Raw genomic sequence first — 27,246 nt, 5'->3', positions numbered from 1 at the left:
TGCGCCATGTTGGCCAAAAGAGCTCATTACTTACAGTGAGTTCATTTCAAAAACACATCAGTTTCATCAAATGTATGAAATGATAATAATGCCAAATCCTGTGTCACAAATCAATGTAAATATGCGATTTACAATTTGTCTTCCACCTTAAGAGTGATGAGGCAATTTTTTCCCATTAAATTTGTCATTAATAGCGGTTTCAAAACAATGTGCATGCAAAGTTCTTTTGTAAAAATGTCACAAATGACTGTAAACGATAAGCATATCGTCATATTCACTGCAGAGAGAGCGAGAGAGAGAGAGAGAGAGAGAGAGAGAGAGACAGAGACAGAGAGAGACAGAGAGAGAGAGACAGAGAGAGAGGGACAGAGAGAGAGAGAGAGAGAAGGAAGTGCCTTGCGCTGTGTGCAGGGATCCGCCCACCTGTACTGCGCACCCAATCAAATTCGTTTGCCAGCGTTTTTTTTTAATCAGATTAAATGGTTTCTTATCGAACTTCTGCATGAAGTTGCTTCGGCTTTATATGGACCAAAATCGGGATGAAATCACTTGACTTTGGAACGCCACAGAGAGATGTGCAATAGTTATATTTTATTTCGGAGCCATACGTACTCATGAAAAGAGCCATATATGGCTCCCGAGCCATAGGTTCCCTACCCCTGAGGAAAACCCAATTGGGGCCCAAACTCAACCATGTCAATCGAGCTTAAGACCCCTGCCCTAAACTTCTTTCAAAAAAGCCACATCATAAAATAAATAGGAGAAAATGTGGAAACCCACCAGTGGTAGCAGTGAACCCTTTTCATATTTCTTGGCTTGTACAATTCCTGAAAATACACTCCATATCCAGTTTGTCTTGGGGCTTCGAACCCTTCGAAGATGTCCTTCTCCATTTCTAAGTAGGTACCTTTCTCCTGGTGTAAAAAAAAAAAAGTCCAAGTAAAAGGACAAAAATTAAAAACATTGTACCGTAAATTCTGTGCTCACCTTTGCCTCCTCGATGTTTTGTTTTTCCTGTATAAGCCGCGCCCTCTCCCGTTGCGGTGCCGATATTCGATTGTGCAGGTGAAGTCCTTTTTCATAAAAATGTCACAAAATATTGCAAACGAAAACATTTTTACCTTCAGTGCAGACAGCTCCAGACGAGGAGTGCACGTGTCCTGTCTTGTGTATAGCTCCGCCCATTCCTACCGCTCACCCAATCAAATTGCTCTAGCTGCTTTGCTAGAGCTTCTGGGTATTTAGAATTTGTTTTGTGTCTTTTTCATCATAATGAGTCTCAACAATAAACAAATATTCTTTAATGTCCAATATATACTGGACCACATTCGTTTTGGTTTGGCTTACGAAACAAAAGGCTCACCAGAAGTCAATAACAATTTAATTACACACGTTCTTCTTTGTCTTTGAGCCTTATCTAATCATGAATAGAGCCGTTTATAGGTTCCTGACCCTTGATTTAAACTATGTAGGTCTGTTAATTTTGCTCATTTAAATTTGTTTTAAAAATAATTATTATATTTAAGGTAGATTGTTCCTCATTTTAAAAGTTTTATTACTATTGTCGACGTAAAACTATGATGTAAAGAGTTTCAATTTAACACTACCTGAATAGATGGCCCTTATTTAGTGTTAAATTAACACTAGCTATTTCACTGTGCAGTTGATGTAAAAAGCTTGTAAAGTCAAATTATTTTTGGGGAGAAAAACACATCTTTAATAAAAATGAAAAACGATTTAGTAAAATGAAGTTGAATTAAGATTTTGCACGGCAGAAAATCAAAGAAATTTCACAGCAGAATAAATTTTTCTCGTCAGATTTCAATGGAAAAAAAAAATTGGAGTCAAATTTTGAATACTTTATTATCAGAGTAGGTACAGATTGTTTTGTTTTTTTTTGCGTGAAGTCAGAAAATGTACAGAGTAGAGAAAGCACGTCCCCTCAATAAATATAAGAAAGTGGAAAATCCTTCCAATAGAAGCCAAATTCAGTATGAGGACGCAGGCATTTCCTATCCAAGTGCGCCACCAAACGGCTACAGAAGTTACGACACCTCCCGTTTGAAATCCCTCTGATTGTTTGTTTTTGCGGCTAAACGAGGAGCACGATTCGCATGATGAAAAGGCTGAAATCGTAGAGCCTTTCTTAAAAATGCGCAACTTCAAAAAATACACAGGGTTGGGTAGGGTTACTTTAACTGGATTACTTTCAATGACTTTTGGATGACTCCAATACCAAATATGCTTATAAAAGACAAAAGAAACTAAATATGAATCAAATGATGACTCACAACACGTGGTAAGCTTTCTCTCTTGGCTTTGATCTCTTTGATCTCCGGCAAAACGAACATAAAGTGCAACAGAAACAAAATGAAAATCAATCCAACATCATTTTTGCCGTTCCATGTATTCCGTTACTCCCCAAGCCTGCACAAAATTTTGTAATTTTATTCCTATTTAGTTTCTTTTGTTTTTTATTAGCATATTTGGTATTGGAGTCATCCAAAAGTCATTGAAAGTAATCGAGTTAAAGTAACCCTACCCAACCCTGAAAATACAACATCATCAACTCGGTTCTTCTTGACTAGTACTTTTCCACAAATACTCCATCTAGGAACATCGATAGCGACACGCCTCCAGAAACTGCAAAAAATCTTAAATAGTGATACATTGGATTATACAGGTTATTTTTTGGGGGGGGAGGAAATAAAATGTTCCCTGCAGGGCCCCACGTCAACAAACACCAAAAAGAAAATCTCGACAGTAAAGAAAACAGACCAAAAAGACGATTCCGAGCGCTGCGGAGACGAAAACGAAGACGAACGCCCGACAGAGGCTTTTTTTTTGTGTTTACGTGTCTGAGATGTCAACATGCATACCCGTTTCAGAGAACTCAACTCTTTGTTTTCGTGTCACTGCTGGTCAGCGCAGTGCAGGACTTTTTGCCTGAAAAAAACAGTTACCGTATTTTCCACACTATAAGGCGCACCCAAAAGCCTTTATTTTTTTTCAAAAGCTGACCATGCGCCTTATAATACAGTGCGCCTTATATATGGATCGATACTAAGTCGCAAAGTCTCGCAACTAAGGCAAGCATCCGCCGACTGGATTTTCCCCCGAAGGCGAAGTCGTCCGCGGTGTATGCTGGGATTTATATACCGGCGTTTCATTTCCTAACCAATGTGTCAATCATCATTTGAATCAGTCACTATTGGCTAAAGTTATTCGGAGGTAAAGGGGGCGGATCCTTTTTATCATTTACAGGCTCGCATAGGCTAAAGGGCCGAAACAAAGCCCGCAATTGGCCGAAAAAGATGAATGTAAATCACACGTTGGGTTGCACTACGGCATAGAGAAAACATTTTTTACTATTCTGTATTTGTAAATATTTGACTCTCCTGGATTTACTACACTCACGGTTGTAAGAAGACCATGGTTACGTATCATTATTGAACGTGATGGCTGCAAGAGAACTTAGGTGAGCTATGCGGCTTTATATTTTCCCGGTATCTTGTTTTAGAACGATCTTGATGTTTCTGTGATGAGTCTATTTTTAAACTCAATTCAATTCAAAGTGTTTATTGTCATATGCACAGTAAAGAACCCCGTTTCCCTGCACAATAAAATTCTTACTTTGCTGTCCACACAGTTGCCAGCAAAAAATAAAATGGAAACTAAGAAATGTTTGTTTGGTGACATCGTACGGACACTGTTTCCGTACATGTCTGAGACAATTATTTGCTTCTTTGCAAGCTTTGGGAATGTTAAGGGGGTAATAAGTTGGACTGAACTATCTGACTGTTTTGTCCACGTTCCCATTGTAGCGCCTTATAATCCGGTGCGCCTTATGTATGGAAAATATAGGACCAAAAACTATTTTTTGGGGGTGCGCCCTATAACCCGGTGCGCCTTATGACGCGGAAAATACGGTAGCCATGAGATCTTTTTTTTAGGAACACAAAACCAGATAAAAACCCAACGCCAAAAAGAAGTTCCCGGCCCATTTAGAAAGATGGCTCCTAACTGGCCTCCAGTTTGGCCATTTCCTGCACGTAGATGCCGATGCTCTCGCTATCGAAGAGGACGAAGTAAACCGTCTTGATGGTGGACGACATGGTGGACACGAAGTAGCTGGAGATGGCCTTCAGGATCACTTGGGCCGCGGTCTGTTTGGGAAAGCCGTTCCTGGAAGGAGAGGTCATCGTTTATCGTTTCTCGACTCGATGACCGTAACGTGTCGCTCTCCGGTCTCCACGTGTCTAGACAAGAAAGTTTGAGCGTATCGCTCCTCTATTACCTAACTTGCGCCGGCTTCCTAACTTGCATGGTCTTGCCACCTCTTATCTCTCCGATTTGATTTTTATCCATGTTCCTGCACGGAGCCTCAACTCATAAAATGCCGGTCAACTTGTGACTCCCAGAACCAAGAAGAAGTCTGAAGGTGCAAGGGTGTTCTCTGTCCAGGCCTCAGTACTGCTGAATGCTCTACCTCTGGAGATATCATCTGCAACCTCAGTGGAAGTTTTTTGTCTAGACTTAAGAGACACTTCTACTTTATAGCTTATGATTGATAACCACCTCATATTTTTCTTTCAAGCTGCCTGACTAGTGGTGAAAAGAAGAAGGTTCGTATAGAGGAGTCAGCGGACCAGCGTCTGGACCTGAAGCATGTCAACGTCTGACTCGACCAGCCGGTAGAAATGGGAGGCTGCGTCCTTGCTGTCATGAATTCTTGGACAATTTTGACTTTTGAAATGTTTTTTTTTGTCATTGATGTTTTGTGTATGGTTACTCAATGCAACTACTAGTTTGGCCTGGTGATCCTGGAAGGGTGATGACCACTTGTGCTCATTCAGATTCAGATTCAGATTCAGATCTACTTTATTGTCATTCTAGTACACGTGTATACAGAACGAAATGTCGATGCATCTGACCCCCACAGTTTCCTTGCTCATGTCGAGCTATTGAGTTTTTCCTTGCCCGCATGTCGGTTTCAGATCAGGGGATGCTGTCATTGTCACCTGAGAAGTCCTTTGAGACCGGCTTTTTGTGATAAATTCCTGGCTCTTCCGTGTTATATGTCAAAGTGTCCTTGGATAAGACACTGAATCCCGAATGCCGCCAATAAGTAGGTAGTTGCCTTAAGAGAATGTGATAAGCACATTGTAAAGCGCTTTGGAAGGTCTTCATTGACTTGAAAAGCGCTATAGAAATGCAGACCATTTACCATTTTGCCATCAACCTGACTCAATTTGCGTGAGCTGGCTGCAACGGTGACTGCTAGGGGCCATTTTAGGTACAGAGCTTTGGGGGTCGTGCGCATACAGAGAGTCTTGTTAGTCAAATGTGTTTTTTAAAAATTTTTATTTCACTTCAATTGATTTAGGATCATCCAACACCGTTCAGGAGTGTTTACACTTTTTGGTTAGCAGAAACACTATTACTACGCCATGTCTGTTTTTTATTTATCTATTTCTAATACTTCAAGTCAAGTCAAGTCATGTTTATTTGTTTGGCCCTTATTCAAAAGAGTCTCAAAGATGAAATGAAATGATCTGCATTTATATAGCGCTTTTCAAGACAATGAAGACTTCCCAAAGCGCTTAATTAAAGATTATTGCAAACTAAAGACTATTATGACACCATCCCCTCATCTAAAACCTACATGAGGGCAAATGATACACATATTAGCAAGATAAAATATAGGTTAGTCATATGCAATGTTCCCTGTAATTTTGCAGGGGTCTGAGCGTTCACACAAAGTCGGTGAGCAACGCTTGAAACAACAGTGAGCAACGGCAATCCCAAGTGTGGCAACTAAGTCATTATCAAACATGTCCAAAACTTGACATTTTGCAGAGTTTTCAGCAATGCAAAATTATTTTTCACTTTTGAATGAATTGACTCATGTATTATTGCAAAGGTAGTACGGCCTACAAACGTCGTTTGTTTTTACAACAATTCTTTGACAAGATTTCCATTTCTTTTTTTTCCTGGTATCTTGTCGCATAATACTAACATTTTGGGGGCTTATTTAGTCGGTTCCGCGATACAGAACTGTATTTAATCACATTTTTTAGTGGAAGTACAATGTTGGCAACAAGATTGACTTGGTATAATTGGAAATTATTTGAATGCAACACAAACTTTTTCTTCTTTTTCGCTGTTTTTTCCTTTTTTTTTTATTCCTTCAAAAAATCTCATTGTGTTTATTTTTTCCTAGCTGTTACTTTTTTCTTTTTGTTCTCTATTTACCTTTTTTCCTTTGTTTCTTTTTATTCTTCAGGCTTTTTTTCTGAAATGTTCCTTCTTTTTTCTCTTCCTTTTGTTTCTTTTTTCTCAGCTTTTCACTACTTTATCATTTTGGTATTTTTTTTCTTTTTTGTTCTATTCCCCCTTCCTTTAAGTCATTTTGTGCATAATTTTACATAATATTTGGTCGTGTAGGGATTAAAGAAGCAAAAACAACCCGAAGAGCCGTTTGGGACCCAAAAGAGCCGGTTCTCTTTAGTGAGCCGAGCCGAAGAAGCCGGTTCTCAAAAAACTCTACGGACTTTACTCAACTTTGTTCGACTTCGACATTGACTTCAAAGTACCGCATTCAGAAAACAGGGTCAGGGGAACCCGTGTATTTTTACCTTCATGCACTATAACTTTGACTTAATTCGCTTCTTAATTAGCAATTTCGAGCCCTGATTTTTGTGAGCTGGCTAGATTTAAGCTTAGATTTCTATTGAGGTTGCAGATCGAATTTCAGGGGGAAGAGCATTCCACAGCATCGGGGCCCGAATGGAGAACCTGCGAATTTCTTCTTGGCTCTTGGGATCACGAGTAGACCAGCATTTTCAGAGCAGAACATAGGGGGAAATTATATCTGAAAGAATAATTGTACCGAAAAAACTGACTGCCCATGCCCATCGTGCTGGGAGGAGGACCACACACTTAGCTTACACATACGCAACAATGAAGCTAGGCTAATCGTTCTTGCATTCAATTAAATGCAGCAAAAATGAGGACTTCTATTGGTTGGCATGTCATTCCCCAAGAACGAAAACCTTCTATTTGTGTGTGTCTCCAAGAAGAGCATTCAATGGACTTTTAGTAAGTCTCAGATTGGGATTTGAGGCCAACTCGACAGGAACGAGAAGGGGTTAACCAAGAGACTATTTTTACGGGGTTTATCGGCGCCGTTACCTTCCGCTGCCGATAGACGGGAAGGCCACGGACTTGAGTTTCTTCTCGTCGGCCAGCGCCAGGCAGTTTTTCACCGTCTTTTCCAGCATCTCCTCGCATTTGTCCGAGCCCCACGCCGGACTGTTGCAGTGGATCACGTACTTGGCCGGGAGGCCGAAGCCGGCAGTCAACACGGCTGAGGAAGGAACGAAGAATGAAAAGAGATCGTTTTCAGCAACGGGAATTTCAGACAGTTAGAAAAATAACTCGTTTTGAATTTATCTGTGTAATATTTGACCGCTAGATGTCACTATAATGCCCCTCAACACTCTTAAGTAGCTGCGCTAGGGAGACGTATTTGAAGTGATATACAGTGGAACCTCGCTAGTTTGCGGTTCAGAGCTTCACGGGTCTAAAAAATATACCTTACCTTCTTAATAAAAGCATTTATTGACTTGACGCCATTGAGCGCGAGCTTATGTCAACTGAGGACACGGTGTGGACACTCTTATTGTGAAGGGGAGGGGGAGGCCCTGACACAATGCTTAGTCATGGTGAGTTACCGCTTCGCTCACCCCCCCTCCTTTAACTCCTCCCACCTCACCCCCTTCTTATGTGGCGCTCGGTTTATCATGGAGGAACTCGGCGACGCTTCACAAAAACTCATCAAATATCACATTTTCACTGTTTTTATTTTCAATATGTAACCGGTAGTGTTAACAAGCGAAATAAACTGCGATGGCTGCATGTGGTTGAGAGCGGTTAATACAATCATACTGAATGGTTTGTAGTGGTTTCGCCGCAGTCCTATTGCGTGTACATACAACATATTTTACAGTTGTTTGTTTTTTTTTGTTATAACATGAATTTCACTCTCTCTCTACCCGTATTCTATATGGTGTACTGTATACAGGGGGGGTTTACTGTATACCTGTATACGTTTTTTTAAGCATTTTTGAAGGGGCGCCGCTACTTCGCGGATTTTCAGTTTTCGCGGGTGGTCTTGGTCCCCATTAACCGCGACAACCAAGGGATTACTGTATTTCTATTGATGTAGGACACCTGCATAATTCTTATTTCATAGATTTGATCAAATCACCAAACATCACACTGTGGTATAAAATGCGCTGAAGAATTAGCTTGTTTGGAGAGCGGGTTTGGTGGTTTTATTAAATGGGGTCCTTAAATATATGGTGTGTCTCTCAAAAAGTAGATATATTTCTGCTTTTATGGCTCTGCGGGTTAAAAAGTGCAACCAAAAATGAGTGCGTCAAAGTACAAGGGATAATATATACAGCAGAGACTCAAAGTCACCAAACTACACCACCATTTTTCTTAATTTACCCAGACTTTATTTTTGGGGCTACTCTTAGCAGCAAGACGGCGGAAAATCATGTCAGATCCCTCTAGGTGAGTTTCATATTATGGAAAATAAACACACATTTTTTTGACCTATGAGTATTTTTTTAATGCACGCTTTAAGGATAGTTCATGTATTTTTGCTTACCATTCAAATCAACATTGTTTTTTTACATAAATGGCAAATTAATGATTCAAAGCAGAGGTATCCATACGTTAATTCCCTAGAGTTAGTTAGTTAGTTAGTTATTGCTCCAGCGAAGGTCGGGGGGTCCCGTCCCTGTGCGTTGAGCCGACCAGATGAACCAGGTTTTTCCAATGCTGGCGGTCTTGTGCCAGCTGTTCTGCATCCTCTACGGCAACTCCGTGTTGTTGGAGGTCGCCCGCAACGACGTCGAGCCATCGAGTGCGGGGTTTCCCTCGTGGTCGTCTCCAGCCTGCGGCCTTTGGGTCAAACTGGAGAATGGCTCGTGTCGGATGGTCTGGTGGTAGACGAAGGACATGGCCAAACCAGCGGGTGCGGCGTTGTGCGACCAAGGAAGATGCTTGGGGCTGGCACGTGCGGGCTCTGAGCTCTTTATTGGAGACTCGCTGGGGCCACCTGATGTTCTCGATGGTTCTGAGAGCCCTGCTATCAAAACCATCGATTCTTGTGGCCAGGGTGTCGTTCAGGGGCCATGTTTCTGAGCCATAAAGCAGGATAGGGAGTACGGCGAGGTTGTAAATGCGGAGCTTCGTCTTGCGTGCGATGGTCTGGTGCCGCCAGAGTGGTTTCCAGAGAGACTGCAGAGCAGATGCTGCCAGGGCTCTTCTGCGGAGAATCTCTGGTTTTAGGTCCCCATTGTCTGTCACCATGGACCCCAGATATACAAAGCTCTTGACAGGCTCTACGATGTCGCTACCAATTTGGATGGGAGGTGGATCTGGTCCATCACCGACATACATGAACTTGGTTTTCGTCCAACTCACTTGCAGGCCAAGCCGCGCTGCCTCTTCGCTGTAAATGCCCAGAGCGTCTCTCAGCTGGCTGTAGGAAGTGCTGAGAATGATGGTGTCGTCAGCATACTCCAGGTCAGTCAGGTGGTAGTTGCCGAAAGACACTCCGGGGATGCGCTCACTAACCCTGAACATCAGATGGTCGATGATGCAATTAAAAAGGTCGGGAGCAGCCACACAGCCTTGGCGAACGCCGCTGGAGATAGCAAACCAGTCGGAGTCAATGCCGTTGATACGGACACAGCTCTCTGTGTTGCTGTAGAGCAGCTTGAACAGGGCTATGATCTTGGGTGGTGCTCTGAGAGCTTGGAGGATGTTCCACAGTGAAGAGTGGCAGACGGTGTCAAAGGCGGCCTTCAGATCAATGAATCCGATATATAGATGGCGTATGATGAGGTATAATTCCCTAGAGGCCACTCAAAAAATAAATGGAAGCTACAAGGGCCACAGCAGGGTTGGGTAGGGTTACTTGAACTTGATTACTTTCAATGACTTTTGGATGACTCCAATACCAAATATGCTAATAAAAGACAAAAGAAACTAAATAGGAATAAAATGACTCAATTTTGTGCAGGCTTGGGGAGTAACGGAACACATGGAACGGCAAAAATGATGTTGGCAAGCTATTTGCATTTATTTTCAATTTGTTTCTGTGGCATTTTATGCTTGTTTTGCCGGAGATCAAAGAGATCAAAGCCAGGACAGAAAGCTTACAACGTGATGTGAGTCATCATTTTATTCATATTTAGTTTCTTTTGTCTTTTATTAGCATATTTGGTATTGGAGTAGTCCAAAAGTCATTGAAAGTAATCAAGTTAAAGTAACCCTACCCAACCCTGGGCGACAGTACAAAAAAGACTCGCAAATATAACTTCTAGTACAGGTAACATCCAATTTATGACCATGATCAGTGACAAACAACGGGTCATAAATCCATTGTAAAGTTGCTGAACGTAGTGGTAAATTGCTGTGCCGGCTGGCCGCCCAAGAGGTCAAACTTGTTGCCAGGCTGCTACTATGGACATTGAATTGAAAAAATATCATTTGCTGGGGAAAACACAGAGCATTGGCAGAAGAAATAGCATTCTGAAGGCCGTGTTCGTAAGTCTGATGTTACCTGCATATGCAATTAAAAGATAACAGGCACGTTGATTCCGTTTTTAATATTGGATAATTGCAAAGGAGATTTCTTAGGATACCGTTGCTGTTTTTTTGGGGGGGGTAACTTTGAAGGTAAAATCAAAACAGAAACAAGAAATTAAAAGCTCTCATTTTGTTGCAAGTTGCATCTCTTCTCTCCTTATTTTGAGTTTCTGCTAAAGATTCAGCTTACCAGACACGAATAAAGATAATGGACGTTCCCGCTCGACCAAGCCACTCACCTCCCGCTACATCCAGGGGACCGTTTTTCTTCTTCATTTCCAGCACAGCTTCTACCAACTCCTTGCCGCCCTTCTTTTCCAGTGCGGAACCTGCAGGGAGGGAAATGCCATCGTAAATGTTCTCGCCAGGTTTGAAAAAGGCACCGAAAACAGAGGTAGAGGCAAAAGCGGCGGAAGCGGCAGAGGTCATGCGGGCGGGTGGACGGATACGGAAGCGGGATGCTGTCAATCATCTGACGTTGCCTCTTTGGGATTTGTGAGCTCCAAGTAGTCACCGGAGGAGCTTGTGTTTTATTCCCGGTACTCATATCCGAGAGAGAGAGATGCGCTGATATGGAATCCACACACAAGACGGGCACAAACGGACTAAAGGTAATGAGGCGCCCGGAAGCAAAACAAGCAAGATGGTCGCCATCCGACCCGTATTCTGTTAAAACGAGCCTCCGTGCTCTGAGGCTGAATTTAAGCTTTGCGGTTCAAGAGACGATCCCGGGAAAAACATCAAGTCTTTGGGCAAAACCGCAAATGCGAAATCAATGGGAGAAAGTTAAAAATACTCCCAGTGTTTATTTGAGCTGTGAAAAGTGATGGGTCCCGGGGACTCGCATGCTCAAAAATCTATGGGTCCCAACAAAGATCTATGGGTCCCCAAAATTTAGTCTTATCCAGGTTGAAATTGTAAATCGACGACAAATATATCATACATATCTATATATTCATTCAGTTTTAATTATCAAATTATTAATTCATGTTCTGCATCAAATTATTGTTGGTAATATACCGATTAAAGAGATAACCACAAACCTGTCTTTTTTCATTTTCTCCTTTAATACTTCCTTTTTTTCTTAACTTCTTTATACAACATCATCATTCGTAATATAATGCATCAAAGCAAGTGAGCCGTTGGAGAGCCGGCTCTCTTGAATGAGTTGAGCCGAAAAAGCCGGTTCTCTAAAAAGAGACGGACTTTTCACCACACAACTCGAGATCGGCGTGCAGACGAAAACTCGAACCGCGAGACCAAAACAACATCTGCTGGATCTGCCTGACGAAAAGTTTGGAGTGCGGTAAATCTTTGTTTAAAAAAAATGTAATCTGGTAATAATGACAATTTTGTGTCAAAAAGTTGCGTCCCGGGGACGCCTGTTGATTTGAGACTATGCATCCCCAGCAAAAATGATGCGTCTAGGACGCAGGCAAACCAGAACACTGTACTACACAAAGAAAAAAATAGATTATGACTCTCCCTGGCATTGGTTTATTTCTTGGTTGATTTATCCTAAATTAAAGATGCGCTAAAAAAAGAAATTCAACCGGGATCAGCGGAATGTATACTAAAAAGGTAAGGTGTCGATACTGTGAACAAGGGTTGCAGTTTTCCTAAAAGTGTATGGAAACTGTGAGCACTACCTTGCTGGACTATTCAGTAACCACCACATTAGATTCTGAACCATGTCAATATATTTCAAAGCAATTTTCTCTACATATGTCACAAATAACTGCAAGCGAAAAGTTGATGTTATTTTCCTTCAGCGCAGTGGACGTATGTGAGAGGGGGGCGTGATGTGTACCATAGCTCTGCTCACACAATCAAATTGTTCTGGGTGATTACAGTTTGTTGTGTGGGTTTTTCATGATAAAGTCTCAACAGTGAATATATATTATTAAATGAGCTTCCATACAAAGGATTCTTTAGCGATGTACAGTAAAAAGGTACTGTGTCGGTGTGCCACCTTGACTAGAAATTGTAAGTAAAACGCTGCCTTTTATATAATGGACCCAATAGTAGGTATTAATAGGGCAGCTTTGTCTATGCATGCACCAAACCCGTCATGGAGCTTACCAGAATTGGAACGCTACGGACGAATCATTTCATCACGGAGCCATATGTGCCCATGAAAAGAGCCATATAGGGCTCGCAAGCTATATGTTCCCGCCCCCTGTCTTAGGAGGTTAAATTCATGATCATAGCCTTGCGTTTGCAAGTACGTGCGTTTTTTTGAGGCGCTCGAATAAAATCTCCTTTCATCTTTCTTGGAAGTTTGGGTTAGCGTTTCGACTATACTTGAAATAGCCCTCTTCTTACTTTCACCATTTTATATTCAACCTTTTAAGGGCAGCTCAAATGACACACCCCATGATGTGGTTTCGGTGATAAAACGCAATGTTGAAATATTCTTTGGAGAAGTAGGCAATAAATAAGAATTGGCCGCTTGGACTATCATTGTAAATCCAGCCTCAGATCCCAAGGTCGGTTTTGATCGAATTAAGCAAGGAAAGGTAGCCATTAGCAGCAGGAGCAGCAGCTTGGGGAAGAGCGCTCGGCAGCCCGGTTCCTTTACCTACTTCACCGCCCGTATAGAGCGAAGAGTTGGTCGGGTGAACGACAGCGTCGCTCTCCACTATGGAAATGTCGGCTTGAACAACTTGCAACTATGGATGAACCACAAACAACACGGCGGTGAAACAACATGGCGACCATGCCACACCGACTGGACAATCACAACACGGCGGGAATCTCGCTCAGTCAGAATTCCAAAGGAATTTCCACACTATAAGGCGCAACCCCAAAAATAGGCTTTTGGGCAAATACGTTGGAGCCTATCGATGATCACAATTGGATTTCAATGCGTAACCTTAGATGCAATGGGAATCAAACCCGGATCGCAGCGCGAAATGTAGTGGGCAGGATTCTATCAATTAGACCACGAGGGATACAGACGACAAACGAAAAGGCATTTGGTCATATCTCATCGTCACGCTACTTGTAGCCACGGTACCAAATTGTTGGGGTTTATTTTTGGGCCGGGCCGCGAGAATATTGTCAGACGTGAAATCGGTCCGTGGAACAGCTGACTCGCAAAGTCTTGGGAGTGCAAGACATTCTGAACTGTATGACGAGAAAGGCATTGTGAGAAGTAATTTGCTCATTCTGAAAGAAAGAAACGCATGGCTGCACATTTTCAAAATAATTGTCCCTTTCAATGCTTCATTTGAGCTGAGAAAAATGAAAGTCAATGAAGACTTCCCAAAGCGCTTTACGATGTGCTTCACATTTCCCAATAGCGGAAGTGCAGCCATGTAAGGCACAAACCTGCTTATTGGGGGCATTAGGGGTTCAGTGTCTTACCCAAGGACACTTCCACATGTAACACGGAGGAGCCGGGATTCGAACTGCGATCTCTTGATCCCAAAACGAGCGCTCTACCTCCTGAGCTACTGCCGGAAAACAACCTTCTTCCTACTAAGTTCTAACATATCTGGTTTCGTGTTAACGTAAGAAGACCAAATGCCTTTTCATGTGTCATCTGTATCCCTGGTCGTCTAGTGCAGTGTTTCTCAACTGGTGGGTCACTGACCCGTTTTTTTTTTTTTTTGCCTCTGTAAAATAAAGCTAAAATACAAAATGACCAAGGATCGTTTCAACTTGCAAGTTAACATTTTACACACAATAGAAAAGCACGTAAGGTTTGTTTACACATGTTGCACATGGATAAACGGCGATAGAATGGAGAACATATGAGATAGGGATTTTATAGTCATGGAGACAAAGCCACTAAAGCCGAGGGCTTTGGATTTCATTAAAGATGCTGCTTATTGAGCACTGGAGATTTGTTGCGTTTATTAATAATGACAATACAGTGTTTATTTGAGCTGTGAAAAGTGATGGGTCCCGGGGACTCACATGCTCAAAAATCTATGAGTCCCAACAGAGATCTATGGGTCCCCAAAATTTAGTGTTATATTGAAATTGTAAATCGGCGACAAATATATAATATAAATCTATATATTCATTCAGTTTTAATCATTACGGTTTATTGGTAATACAAAGCAGTTATCACTTCATATTTTTCAGTTCACAACAATATTGTACATTAAACAAAATAATATTGCTGAAATATTAGTCTATATATTCATGCAGTTTTAATCATCACAGTTAATTGGTAATAAAAAAGGAGTTATCACTTCAGATTTTTCAGTTTGGTTTGCTGTCCCGCCACAGTTGTAGTGCCTTCTCAAGGTCCAATCCATTATCATCCTTCTCATAGCGTAACCAGGAATATAATTGAGTCCATTTTGGCAGAAAAGTCCTTTTCTTGCTAGGAGTTTTCTTTTGTTTACTTTCTTTCGTCGAATCGTTTTCCTATTAATTAGGATTTGCCCGGCAGGGGAGATACCATGATCATTCCGTGGGTTTCAGACTCTAATGGCATGTGTTGATCTTTGATTTTTGCAATCCGGAGATGGAATAAGAGCTTGCTCTGTCCACTCCACGCACCGGCCCGGTATTGCAGTACCTCCGGGAACGGTGCATTCGCAATGATCGCAGCAAGGCTTTAGGGCTAGGACCTTAGCTTGGCCTCTTGGCTGAGAGTAAGTGTCCCGGCTCCTAGGCTTTGTAGCACATTATGAACTGACCGATAACGGATAATGAATAACGAAGATAGAACAATAACCCTTAAAAACCCCAAACCCCCACACGTGTTTTCCTTGCCTCCGCAATCTTCTGAAGAATTTCTCCGCCGTTTTTTCGTGCCGGAATTAATGCCGTTCTTATCACTCTCTGCATTATGTTTCGAATTACTGACACTGAAGAAATTACAAATTTTGTGTTGATTTGCGCCTAATACTAATTGTTTTATCAGAGGCATACTTCTCTTTCACTCGACGACAAGCACCACAACAATGACGTAATCTTGAAAGGAGATCTCGTCTGCCGAGATCGGCGAAAACTCGAACCGCGAGACCAAAACAACAATGGCGGATCTGCCTGACAAAAAGATTGGAGTGCGGTAAAAAAAGTAATCGGGTAATAATGACAATTTGGTGTCAAAAAAGTTGATTTGACACTATGCGTCGCCAGCAAAAATGATGCGTTTAGGACGCAGGGACGCGGGCAAACGAGAACACTGCAATATACTAAACTATATAAAATTTTCTTCAGTACATCTGAGAAGTGGAATTTTATTTATCGATTCGGGCTAGTCCAGAAGCCAGACCAGTTGAGAACCATTCGTCTAGTGGATAAGATCCGACGCTTTCCCTGGCACAATCCGGGTCAAATTCCCATTAAATACCGTCTTTTGCAATCCTAAACAAGGGGCCCTACCCCTGGCGGCCTGGATTCGGTGCTCTTACCGTTGCTATTCGGGTCCATTGTTATGCAATTGCGGTCAGCGATTGAATTATCGACTGATCAATAATTGCACAAATATGACAACCGATTCCAATTTTGTTTGCGTATAAAGAGCACCGATTTATAAGGCACACGTTCAAATTTTTGGGCCAATTTGGGGTTCCTGGGTGCGCCTTGTAGTCCGGAAATGACATAATATGTTGGCCCCTGACAAGGTGAGCAGACGGTCGACACACTTTCTGTCAGGCCGAAAGTCCAGAAGAACTTAAAGGGTAGGTATAGAAAAAAACTAGGCCCCGTTGAGGTGCAAAGACCAGGCTTTAGCGCTTCGAGGGTTGGGAAGGGTCAGGTAGGGAAGGGTGGGAGGAGGATCTCTCACCTAGATCATCTTTTAGCTCAAGTTCGGCGTTGGTGGGGTTGATGACCCCCTCCACGTCAAAGCCAGCCAAGTTACTGACCTCGCTGTGGATGAGGTTGAGCTGTGGAGGTGCCAGGAGTAGGGGGAAGAGGAGGAGGAGGAGGAGGAGGAGGAAGGGTCATGCCGAGGAAGAGCAAGAAGGAAGAAAGCAAAGCTGTTAAAAGCAGATGGACCAGAGCTGAGGCTCAAATGATACCTTGACTTTTTATTCATTTGCATCTCGTTTCGCTAGCCCCCTGAGTGTGTCGCATCAATTTCGTGTTTTTTCCTATCTAAATATTTAAACTGGATATGCGGGATTGATTCTTGCACCGGGAGCAGTTTTACTTTAGAAAAAGATTCAATGTTTTGTTTTTTGTTTTTTTAATGGGAAAGTTACTATTTCTTACAAAAGATTATAAAAAATATGTCTTTGTTTCGGGCAGCACGGCGGCACAGTGGTTAGCGCGTGTGCGGCACAGTTCTAAGGTCTTGGGAACCTCCTGTGTGGATTCAAATCCAGCTACCGGACTTCCTGTGCGGAGTTTGTATGTTCTCCCCGTGCTTGCGTGGGTTTCCTCCGGGCACTCCGGTTTCCTCCCACATTCCAAAGACATGCATTTCAGGTGGATTGGCCAGTCCAAATTGTCCCAAGGTGTATATGAAAGAGCGAGTTGTCTGTCCCTGTGTGCCCTGCAATTGGCTGGCAACCAGTTCAGGGTGTCCCCTGCCCGCTGATTGCTGGGATGGGCTCCAGCACCCCCGCGACCCTACTGAAGATAAGCGGTGCAGCTAATGAGATGAGATGAGATGTCTTTGTTTCTCATTTACCGGTAATGGTTCTTATTTGCCTTCTAGAACCACAAATTATGTTTAATCTCCTAAGATCTGCCAACGACATGCGTGGATATAAATGCACAGCTAACAAGAATCTCGGGTCTAAGGAGGTTAAATTTGGCTCACCTGATAAAGTGAAACAACAGTGACTAGATATGTTCTTCTGGTTTTATAGTGGTTAACTGAGTCTATTTAACCAGGAGGAACTCAGGAACCACTTTCTTCTTTGGAAAATTAGGACCTGTGGCTTTTCCAGGGTTAAAAGAACTGTCCAGAATTTAGACCTTTTTTCCTCTTGGCGTCCATCTCCTGTTTTGCAAAATCATTGCAGCCTCTGTCAAGCTCCTTATGATGCCTGTGCAAGTTCATGCATTTCTTAGATGCACTTCATTTTTCTTGGGGTTCGGGCTGGCGTTTGGACTCCAAACAGGTATTTTCTCACTTCCACCATTTTCATGCGGCACTAACGATTGAAAACACTAGGACAAGCATGAAGTCCCTCTCCACCACCACGCTCTCAAAACTATTCCACCTAAATAATGCGTTACGCTTTTTCAGAACTTGTCCGCAGGCTACCTGGGTGTTCTTAGCTGGTACCACATTGGAGACTCCTGATGTACATGATGAGGCACTACTTTTTATCTTTTATCCAACCAGAGTCCAGAAATACTAATTTTTCAGACAACTGAATTAAAACGGATATAGGATCCGATCTGAAAATAAATCAAATAAGAAAAGGGCAGCACGGCGGCGCAGTGGTTAGCGCGTGTGCGGCACAGTTCTAAGGTCTTGGGGACCTCCTGTGTGGGTTCAAATCCAGCTACCGGACTTACTGTGCGGAGTTTGTATGTTCTCCCCGTGCTTGCGTGGGTTTCCTCCGGGCACTCCGGTTTCCTCCCACATTCCAAAGACATGCATTTCAGGTGGATTGGTCGGTCCAAATTGTCCCTAGGTGTGAATGAGCGAGCGAGTTGTCTGTCCCTGTGTGCCCTGAAATTGTCTGGCAACCAGTTCACGGTGTCTCCTGCCCACTGTCCGATGATTGCTGGGATGGGCTCCAGCACCCCCGCGACCCTACTGAGGATAAGCGGTGCAGCTAATGAGATGAGATGAGACGTCAAGGCATCAGTTGAACCTGTATTTGTGGCCCAGACCACATCCTTGGTAGGACATCGGGTTAGTCTTAGCATGTGTGTAGCACGGTGACCGAATGGTCATTTTTCTCCTTTTTAAATTGAGAACAATCTGAGATTTTTGCCAGAAAATAATGCAATGAGCGAGCCAACTACAGAAGATACACAAGCGAAACATGCACATTATAGGGTGTCAAACTGTGTGTAAATAACTATGTTTGGCAGTGAAAATACTCTCTTAACTACGGATATTTTTAGCAATATTATGCAAAAAGGAATCGCAAGAATACTTGTGTCTTTTGTTTTCAAATCAACTCCAAATATGCACGATTGAAAATTCTAAATAACACTTAATGACGACAAACGTACATTACTTTATTACCAACTTAAATGTCAGTAACTTCCATTTTTGGGTTAGCGGCCAAAATATATCAAGCCCAAACCAGTTCAAGCACCTCTGTTAACTTTTTACAGTGCTAAACTGTGTGTCCTGTCATTTTGTAGAAAATGTTATCAAGTCATGGCCAAAGCGCTCACAAAAGCACTTGCAGGCAGTTTTAGAACACATAACATAAAATTTCGTAACTTTACGGTTGTTACAACGCAGTACGAGGACACTGAATTTCTCCTCATGGAGATATACCCCCTACCGTATATACTAGCATTTAAGTCGTATTTCAACCTATAAAATGAAATACTGAAACAAGGGGTCAGTTTAAATGTGCATATTTAGCCGTGTGTCACCAGTAGCGAATGGTAGACGGCGCATGGGGCGGGGGCGTAGCTTATACAGGAACCACCCATCAATCAAGCAAACGTGAGCACAGAATTGACGGTAAAGTGTGCTGAATTTCTTTCTTTTTATCTTTTTATTTGTAATATGATTTTGGCACTGTGCCTGGAGAAAAAAAGAAACTGTCTTAGACAGAATCCAGAAATGGAGAGGCAAATTAGAGTGGTTTGAAGCCCATAGAGAAAATAGAAATGGAGTGTCACAACTAAGTGTAGGTTCATAAGCACCCAAGATTGCACAAGCAAAGAAATATAATGGATTCACTGCTTCCACAGGTTGGTGTACATGTTTTCTCTTGTTTTTTTTAGTATGAAGCTGTTTAAAATTAGTTTTAGGGAGTCGGCTTCAATGCAAGTATGTTTGTAATTTGTAACTCAATAGTTACTTTCAGAGTAATCAGGGTAACGGAATTACTTTTTCAATGAAGTAACTGTGACAAGTAACTCTTTTTCAGTAACAAGCCCAACATTGGTTGCAGGAATCAAGTCCATCTGGAAAAGTATTTTCGAGCAATTTTCCTGTAAGGTGCGATTAAACGAAACCAGACGCCATTTTAACCGTGTTAAGAAAGCGAGTAAGGACATTGAGTGGCCACTGACTTTTTGACCTAGGAAGAGGCTCTTGCTGGACAAAACGGTGAAGCTATCCGGAGAACCTTCGGTGGTGCTGTCCGCTGACGCCGTCTTGCTAGATTCGCCCTGTTTCTGAAGACGGAAAAGGTTTAGGTTAGCGGGAGACGGCTGCCATGCCGCGGTCCTTCCTACCCAGTGTTCATTTGGCCTGTGAAAAGTGATGGGTCCCGGGGACTCGCATGCTCAAATATCTATGGGTCCCAACAGAGATTTATGGCTCCCCAAATATTAGTCTTATCGAGGTTGAAATTGTAAATCGGCGACAAATATATAGTATAAATCTATATATTCATTCCGTTTTTTTTATCATCACACTTAATTGGTAATACAAAGCAGTTATCACTTCAGATTTTTCAGTTCACAAAAATATTGTACATTATACAAAATAATATTGCTGAAATATTAGTCTATATATTCATGCAGTTTTAATCACTTCAGATTTTTCAGTTCATATATTCTTCGTGCTTTGCTGTCCCGCCACAGTTGTAATGCCTTCTCAAGGTCCAATTGCAGCAACGGAATTTCCATAGCTAATTTGTGGTTTTCATTGTCGTTGTACCGATCCAATGTGCTTTTCTGAAAGTTTGTATTGCGACTTGATTTATGAGATCTAGTTTTTTTGTCACGCTGGGTGCACGCATCACAGAACATGTAGCCTCCATTATCATCCTCCTCATAGCGTAACCAGGAATATAATTGAGTCCATTTAGGCAGAAAAGTCCTTTTCTTGCTCGGAGTATTCTTTTTATCTTTCGTCGAATCGTTCTTCTGAAGAATTTCTCCGCCGTTTTTTCGTGCCGGAATTATTGCCGTTGTTACCACTTTCTGTATTATGTTTCGACTTATTACCGACGCTGAAGAAATTACCAATGTTGTGTTGATTTTCACCTAATACCAACTGTTTTTACGGAGGCATACTTCTCTTTCATTCGACAACCACCAAAACAATGACGTCATCTCGAAGTAACGAGATCTCGTTTGCCGAGATCGGCGCGAGACCAAAACAACAATGGCGGATCTGCCTGACTAAAAGTTTGGAGTGCGGTAAATCTTTGTTAAAAAAAAAAGTAATCGGGTAATAATGACAATTTGGTGTCAAAAAAGTTGCGTCCCGGGGACGCACGTTGATTTGACACAATGCGTCTCCAGCAAAAATGATGCGTCTAGGACGCAGGGACGTGGGCAGACCAGAACACTGCCTACCTTAGCTTTGCCGGCACCCTTCTTGCCACCGAACTTCTTAGCGGGGGCCTTCTTGGCCGGCTTGATTTTCTTCTCCGGGGCGGGCGACAGGGGTGTCTCCATTTTGCCTTTGGCACCCCTTTTCTTGGCCAGGAGCTCGGGGTGGATGTTGGGCAGGACACCGCCCGCTGCGATGGTCACGCCCTTCAGGAGCTAAAGCGAGGGAGACGGGCACAGGTCTTTTCCATGATGTGAAACCATAATCTGACAAATTACAGCCCCAAAACATCCTTATATAGTATTTCGGGCATCTGTAATTAGTCTAGAAAAGTTTCACAATAGACATTTTGTGTTTTATGTCATTATTTTTGGTACACGATTGCATAAAAACAAGTCCGAATCTATGGACACATTCCTTCTGGAAAGATAGCTTATGACAGGGGCGGGCAAACTACGGCTTGGGGGGAGTACAGGAGCTCAGGCGTTTTAATCCATCCCCCGTAAAGAAAAGGGTAAAACTATAATGATTATATATAAATGTTGATTGAATGAATGAATGAAAACTTTATTCGAACAATAAAAACATAACATAAACAATAACTCAACAACAAAGTAATATGAATGAAATGAAATGATCTGCATTTATATAGCGCTTTTCAAGTCAATGACTTCGCAAAGCGCTTTACATTGTGCTCCACATTTCCCAATAGCAGCCTTGTATTGCAGCCATGTAAGAGGCTAACCTGCTTATTGGGGGTATTCGGGGTTCAGTGTCTTACCCAAGGACACTTCGACATGTAACACGGACGAGCCGGGATTCGAACTGGGATCCTTTGATCCCAAGACGAGCGCTCTACCTCCTGAGCTACTGCCGCCCCCAAATATGACATAATATGTTCGAAAAGGGGTAGTCAAAATCAAATGCTTATATTCCCTACCCCTTCATCTTCCCTATTAAATACACAACAATTGTAAAAATATTAATAATAACAGTTATGATATAACAGCAGAGACAAAAACACAAAGTTAACCACATTTCTAGACGCACTACTCTCGCATCACTCATGCCCGATTTTCTTCATCTCTGTATTCCGCCAGGAATGTTTTTTTTTTGTATTTAAATTTGAACAAGTCAATAGTTGGACATTGTTTGATCTCGTCTTGTAAATCGTTCCAAAGTTTGACTCCACACACAGACACACACATCCTTTTCCTGGTGGTTCTCACCTTTGGGATTATGAATTTACGACAGCCCCTTAAGTTATAATTTTCTTCTTTCCGAATGAATAAGTTATGGATGTCTTCTGGCACTATGTTTTTGTTGACCTTAAATAGCAGTTGTGCAGAGAAACATTTTTACTAAATCATCTAATTTTAATCATTTGGACAGCAGGAATAAAATATTAGTATGATCTCGATAACCTACCCGGTATATGGTTCTAATTGCACGTTTTTGGAGGATAAAAAGGGGCTGTAGTCAACTTTTGTCATGATTGCGCCAGACTTCTGCAAAAGGCAAGATTAAAAGAAATATTATTAAAAAATGTGTCTTATTTTGGTGCCACTCTGATCCCTCGTGTCTCTTCCTGAGCTCCCGTTTTCTGTACAATGATACCTCTTCTTACGAGCTTAATTCCTTCCAGGATTGTGCTCATAGCTCAAAACGCTCATGTAACCGGCCGATTTTCCCGATACGAAATCATAATAATAAATAACGATACTAAAAACGAATTGGCCCATTCCTGACCTCCCAAAAGCATCCAAATTAACACTCGATAGATATAAAACACGTCTTATGGATCAGTGAAACACATTGAAACAGTCGTTAAACAAAACAAATAAAGTAATAAGTTGAATAGGTGGACATCCAGGAAATAAAAGGCAAGATTATAATGAGCACTTTGCAAGTTGCTAATGTAAAGGAGGTGCAGGAGTGGGGGGGATACATGAAGAGTGACAATCAAGAGAATGTCTATTCGTAACTACTTACTGTACACTTAAAATTAAAGTTGCTGTAAGGTAAACAAACATTTTTATACATCATCATTTTTGTTTTCTTTTAAAGTGAGGCACTACGTGAACTCTTCCGCGGCTTTGTCATCTGCACTCGCTGCTTCCCCTTGCCGTACCAGAATGTACGCAGGTCGTCTTCTTGAATTTCTAGTTGTCACCAAAGACCACTCCCCCTTCGTCGATGCTTATAAAACGTCCGATTGTTGTTCCTCCCACCAAAGTCATCCAAACGAGCACGAACGGATGCCCTTTAGTGTAGCACAGGGATTTCCAAACTACGGCCCGCGGGTCAGTTTTTATTGGCCTGCAGCAAATTCTGAAAATATAGTTGAATATGGCCCGCACATGGCGCTTGAGCTCAAATTTGTTGCAGTTCTCAGTTTTAACACTAGATGGAGCCAGTTACCGATCCATGCATTTGGGATCCCCTGAACTGGAAAACATTGGAATTGTGTTTTCTTTGCTTATTTAATGTCATTCATTTGAACTGTCATTGAAATTCAAAGTGTATTACTGTGTAACTTATTCTGACACAAAATAGATGGATTGTTAATTGTAAACCCTATCAGTGCAGATAAACGTAAATTTTGCTACTAAAAATAGGTGAACAACGAAATGAGAGTAGATGACCGGCTATCAAACTGAAAAATAAATAATACATCCACCCATCCATCATCTGCACAGCTTGTCTTCAGTAGGGTCGCGGTGGTGCTGGAGCCCATCTCTGCTGTCTTCAGGCAGTGGGCAGGGGACACCCTGAACTGGTTCCCAGCCAGTCGCAGGGCACACAGGGACAAGTCACTCTCTCATTCACACCTAGGGACAATTTGGACCGGCCAATTGATCTGACATGCATGGAATGTGGGAGGCATCCGAAGTGCCTGGAGGAAACCCACGCAACCCACGGGGAAATCATGCAAACTCCACACAGGAAGATTCGATCTCATGACCTCAGAACTGTGCCACACACGCGCTAACCAATGCCCCGCCATGCTGCCCAAAATGAAACATATTTAACAAAATAAATATTAGCACTCCTCAAACCTAGAACAAGTCCAGTAGCTTTTCTTTCCTCTGTCTAACAGCATAGGAGCTACACTCAGGTATTGCTGAAGTTTGTATTCAGACTGTATCGCTATATATAAGATTGTACCGTAAATTCCGGACTATAAGCCGCTACTTTTTTCCCCAAACTTTCAACCCTGCGGCTTATTCAGTGATGCGGGCAATTTATAATATTTTTTCTATAGGCCGCCAGCAGCGCTCGAGTACAAAAGGTAAGATTTAGACCAGTGGAATATATGCGCCGAGGAAGACTGAAACTTCTTGGCTTGTGCATGAATTAAATTAGCGTAAACATACTCTCATCATGCAAATGCAAAAAGAAAGGCACATGACGCAGCACATGAGGAAGATGAGGACGGTTTACCGTGATTTTTACAAGTACGGTATGTTTTTTTTAACCAAACTCGTTTACTGTGTTGCGAGCGTGTTGCTAGCGTGTTTTGGAACAAGGGAGCGTGGGACGACGTCTCTATGACAACGTTTCTTTCCGACACTGAGGAAGACGACTTTGATGGCTTCAGTTCTAAGGAGGAAGATCAGGACGGTTTACCGTGATTTTTACAAGTACGGTATGTTTTTTTTACAAGATCCGTTTACTGCGAGCGTGTTGCTAGCATGTTGCTACCATTAACTGCCCTGTCACAGGCACCGTTTGGGATGAAAGTTATATTATTATTATTAAAGCTTTGAAAACTCTCTCGGTGTACCGTCTTTCTTTGTAAATATGTGTAACCCATGTATAATATGTATTTGTAACTGTATATTTTTGGAATGTATTTATTTGTATTTATTTTAGACACTTATTATGATATGTTTTGCACGGGCGAATGAAAAAGGAGGGGGCGGAACAAACGTGGGGTAAAGGTGAGGAACAGACAGACCTGTTTGTGGACGCGGCGGACAATAGTGGATATATATTTTTCCCACCCTTACATTTGGAAATGTACACTTTTTACCTTGGATTACTTTAAGCGAGACCCGCACTCTGCAGGTCTGCGTCAAACCTTAAGTACTGGTATCATTTTCCGTTCATTTTGCCGGCTGTGATTTTTGGACTGTGTACCTTAATGAAGGACATTCAGTTTCAATCGGGGGACTTAAAGTCAGGTTTGGGTTCTCATGCGGCTTATATACAGGTGCGGCTTGTGTAAGTACAAAATCGGTTTTTCCTCTTAAAATGTGGCGGGTGCGGCTTATAATCAGGTGCGTTCTATAGTCCGGAATTTACAGTAAATGACTATAATCCAAAAAGGACTACCTGGTTTAGCTCTTCGTCGTTGGCGATGGCCAGCAGGATGTGTCTCGGCGTGACGCGGCCTTTCTTGTTGTCCCGGGCCGCGTTTCCTGCCAGTTCCAGGATCTCGGCTGCCACGGGAGAAAAGAATTCACGCGAGTCTCGTCACACGTCCGACATTTAGCAGTACGTTGATACTGAAGCTCCACGGTCTTAACATGTTAAGAACAGATCACAAAACCAACTGACCAGTCAGGTACTCAAGGACGGCCGCCAGGTAGACGGGCGCGCCCACCCCGATGCGATATTTGGGCAGGCCGCGCTTGATATAGCGTAGCATGCGGCCCACCGGGAAGATGACGCCGGCTTTGGTGGAGCGCGACGTTTTGGTCAACTTCTTCTTGCCCCCTCGACTCGACATGCTTCACAGCGGGTCTGGCGGCGCTACCGGGGTACACCTACAGGGGGGGAAGGTGAGACAGTATTCAAGCATTGGAGTACAAATGGAGTGCAAATGCAGACAGGGAGAGTTGAGAAAGTCTTATTAGCTGCACCGCTTATCCTCAGTAGGGTCGCGGGGGTGCAGGAGCCCATCCCAGCAATCATCGGGCAGTGGGCAAGGGACACCCTGAACTGGTTGCCAGCCAATCATTGACACCTAGGGAGAATTTGGACCGCGCAATCCACCTGAAATGCATGTCTTTGGAATGTGGGAGGAAACCGGAGTGCCAGGAGGAAACCCACGCAAGCATGGGGAGAACATACAAACTCCGCACAGGAAGTCCGGTAGCTGAATTTGAACCCACACAGGAGGTCCCCAAGACCTTAGAACTGTGCCGCACACGCGCTAACCACTGCGCCGCCGTGCTGCCCCGAGTTAAGACAGTGTGGAAAAAAATGATTGAAAGTTGAAAGGATTCCAATTTTAACACGATATCAATTTTACATTTTACGCTGTGGGAGTGTCAAGGTAACACTGCAAACAAACAAAAAAAAGGATGATATTAAAGGAGCTGTACGGAATTTGGAACCTGGTTACTGTCTGATGCCATTTCCCTTTAGTCAGCTCATTCAAGTTCCTGGATCTCTTGGACGTGCTCGAAAAACACCCTTATTTTTGGGGGGAAAATACGACAATTTGTAAGGGCATGGAGCCCTGGAGCGCGACAGGTATGGTACCACTAAGAGGCACTAAACATTACACACTGTCCCTTTAAATAAATGCAATATTAGGCACAAATGTGCTGTTTGGGTGTATATGCATTTCTTGCAGAGGAAATTCAACGGTTATTATGGTCGCATTCATTTGGACGAGGCGTGCCATTTATTGCAGCAATTAGCCATTATTCCAAAGCAAGTTTCCTGATCCAAACGACGACCTTCCGTTTCGGGAGACTCGAAGGAATTAAAAATGTGTTTTTGTCGCCATAATGACGACGTTTCGTGCTGTCGAACACCGACGCCGGCTCCATTTTGGAGCGGGGGGAAAGCGAGCGACAGGCGGGCAGGCGGAGGTTAGCAACACGGCGTCAGCTGCGGCGTCGGCCGCCTCCCCCCGTGCCTTCGCTCGCTCGTAAATACCAAAAAGACAGAAATAACCGTGACGACGTGAAGGTCGACTGGTAACAACCGCGTCGTACTTACGTGGTATCGGGGTAAAAACAAGCGACAAAGGCGTCCAATATGTCCCGGGCTACGGAGAGCAAATCTGGTTTGAGTCGCCGTCTCTCGCCTCGCTCGACTCCCACAATCCATAGCGACGGCTCCATGCCCTTACAAACTGTCGTATTTTCCCTTCCAAAATACAAAATAATCTTACCATATTTTTTTCAAACGTGTTTATTTATGTAGTTCAACATGTTATATTGTACATGTGTAACCGCGGTGTACCTGTCCCACCAAAAATCCACATT

General features: G+C 42.7%; 1 protein-coding gene and 1 non-coding gene across 3 annotated transcripts; one reads left to right on the top strand and one right to left on the bottom strand.

Annotated features, from left to right (window-relative positions):
• Nucleotides 1-1,844: 1,844 nt before the first annotated feature.
• On the bottom strand, nt 1,845-27,246 carry macroh2a1 (macroH2A.1 histone). Of its 2 annotated transcripts, none has more exons than XM_088320738.1 (9): nt 26,978-27,246; nt 25,583-25,791; nt 25,358-25,464; nt 21,043-21,234; nt 19,807-19,911; nt 16,427-16,526; nt 10,911-11,000; nt 7,195-7,369; nt 1,845-4,185 (listed from the first exon to the last, which is right to left on the bottom strand). In XM_088320738.1, the coding sequence occupies exons 2-9, from the start codon at nt 25,752-25,754 to the stop codon at nt 4,020-4,022; spliced, it is 1,107 nt and encodes a 368-aa protein (XP_088176864.1). In that variant the 5' UTR covers nt 25,755-25,791; nt 26,978-27,246; the 3' UTR covers nt 1,845-4,019. The 2 variants fall into 2 exon arrangements, with proteins under 2 accessions (XP_088176864.1, XP_088176865.1); XM_088320739.1 differs by lacking the exon at nt 16,427-16,526 and adding an exon at nt 13,253-13,343.
• Nucleotides 15,046-15,230, top strand: LOC148348941 (U2 spliceosomal RNA). The gene has a single exon (XR_015847466.1). It is a non-coding gene; the product is annotated as a U2 spliceosomal RNA (small nuclear RNA).

This window comes from Urocampus carinirostris, chromosome 17, assembly GCF_059441175.1.
Source record: "Urocampus carinirostris isolate Australia breed hairy pipefish chromosome 17, RoL_Ucar_1.0, whole genome shotgun sequence".
Taxonomy (NCBI): Eukaryota; Metazoa; Chordata; class Actinopteri; order Syngnathiformes; family Syngnathidae; genus Urocampus; species Urocampus carinirostris.
Note: the sequence above shows the minus strand (reverse complement) of the source record. Positions and strands in the feature narration are given on the sequence as shown.

Coding starts and splice junctions, on each gene's coding strand:
- macroh2a1 (XM_088320738.1), bottom strand. CDS start 25,754: ATGTCGAGTCGAGGGGGCAAGAAGAAGTTGACCAAAACGTCGCGCTCC. Junction 11,001..16,426: donor TGAGCTAAAAGATGATCTAG/GTGAGAGATCCT, acceptor CCCTCCCTGCAG/GTTCCGCACTGGAAAAGAAG. Junction 7,370..10,910: donor TCCCCTGGATGTAGCGGGAG/GTGAGTGGCTTG, acceptor TTCCTTCCTCAG/CCGTGTTGACTGCCGGCTTC.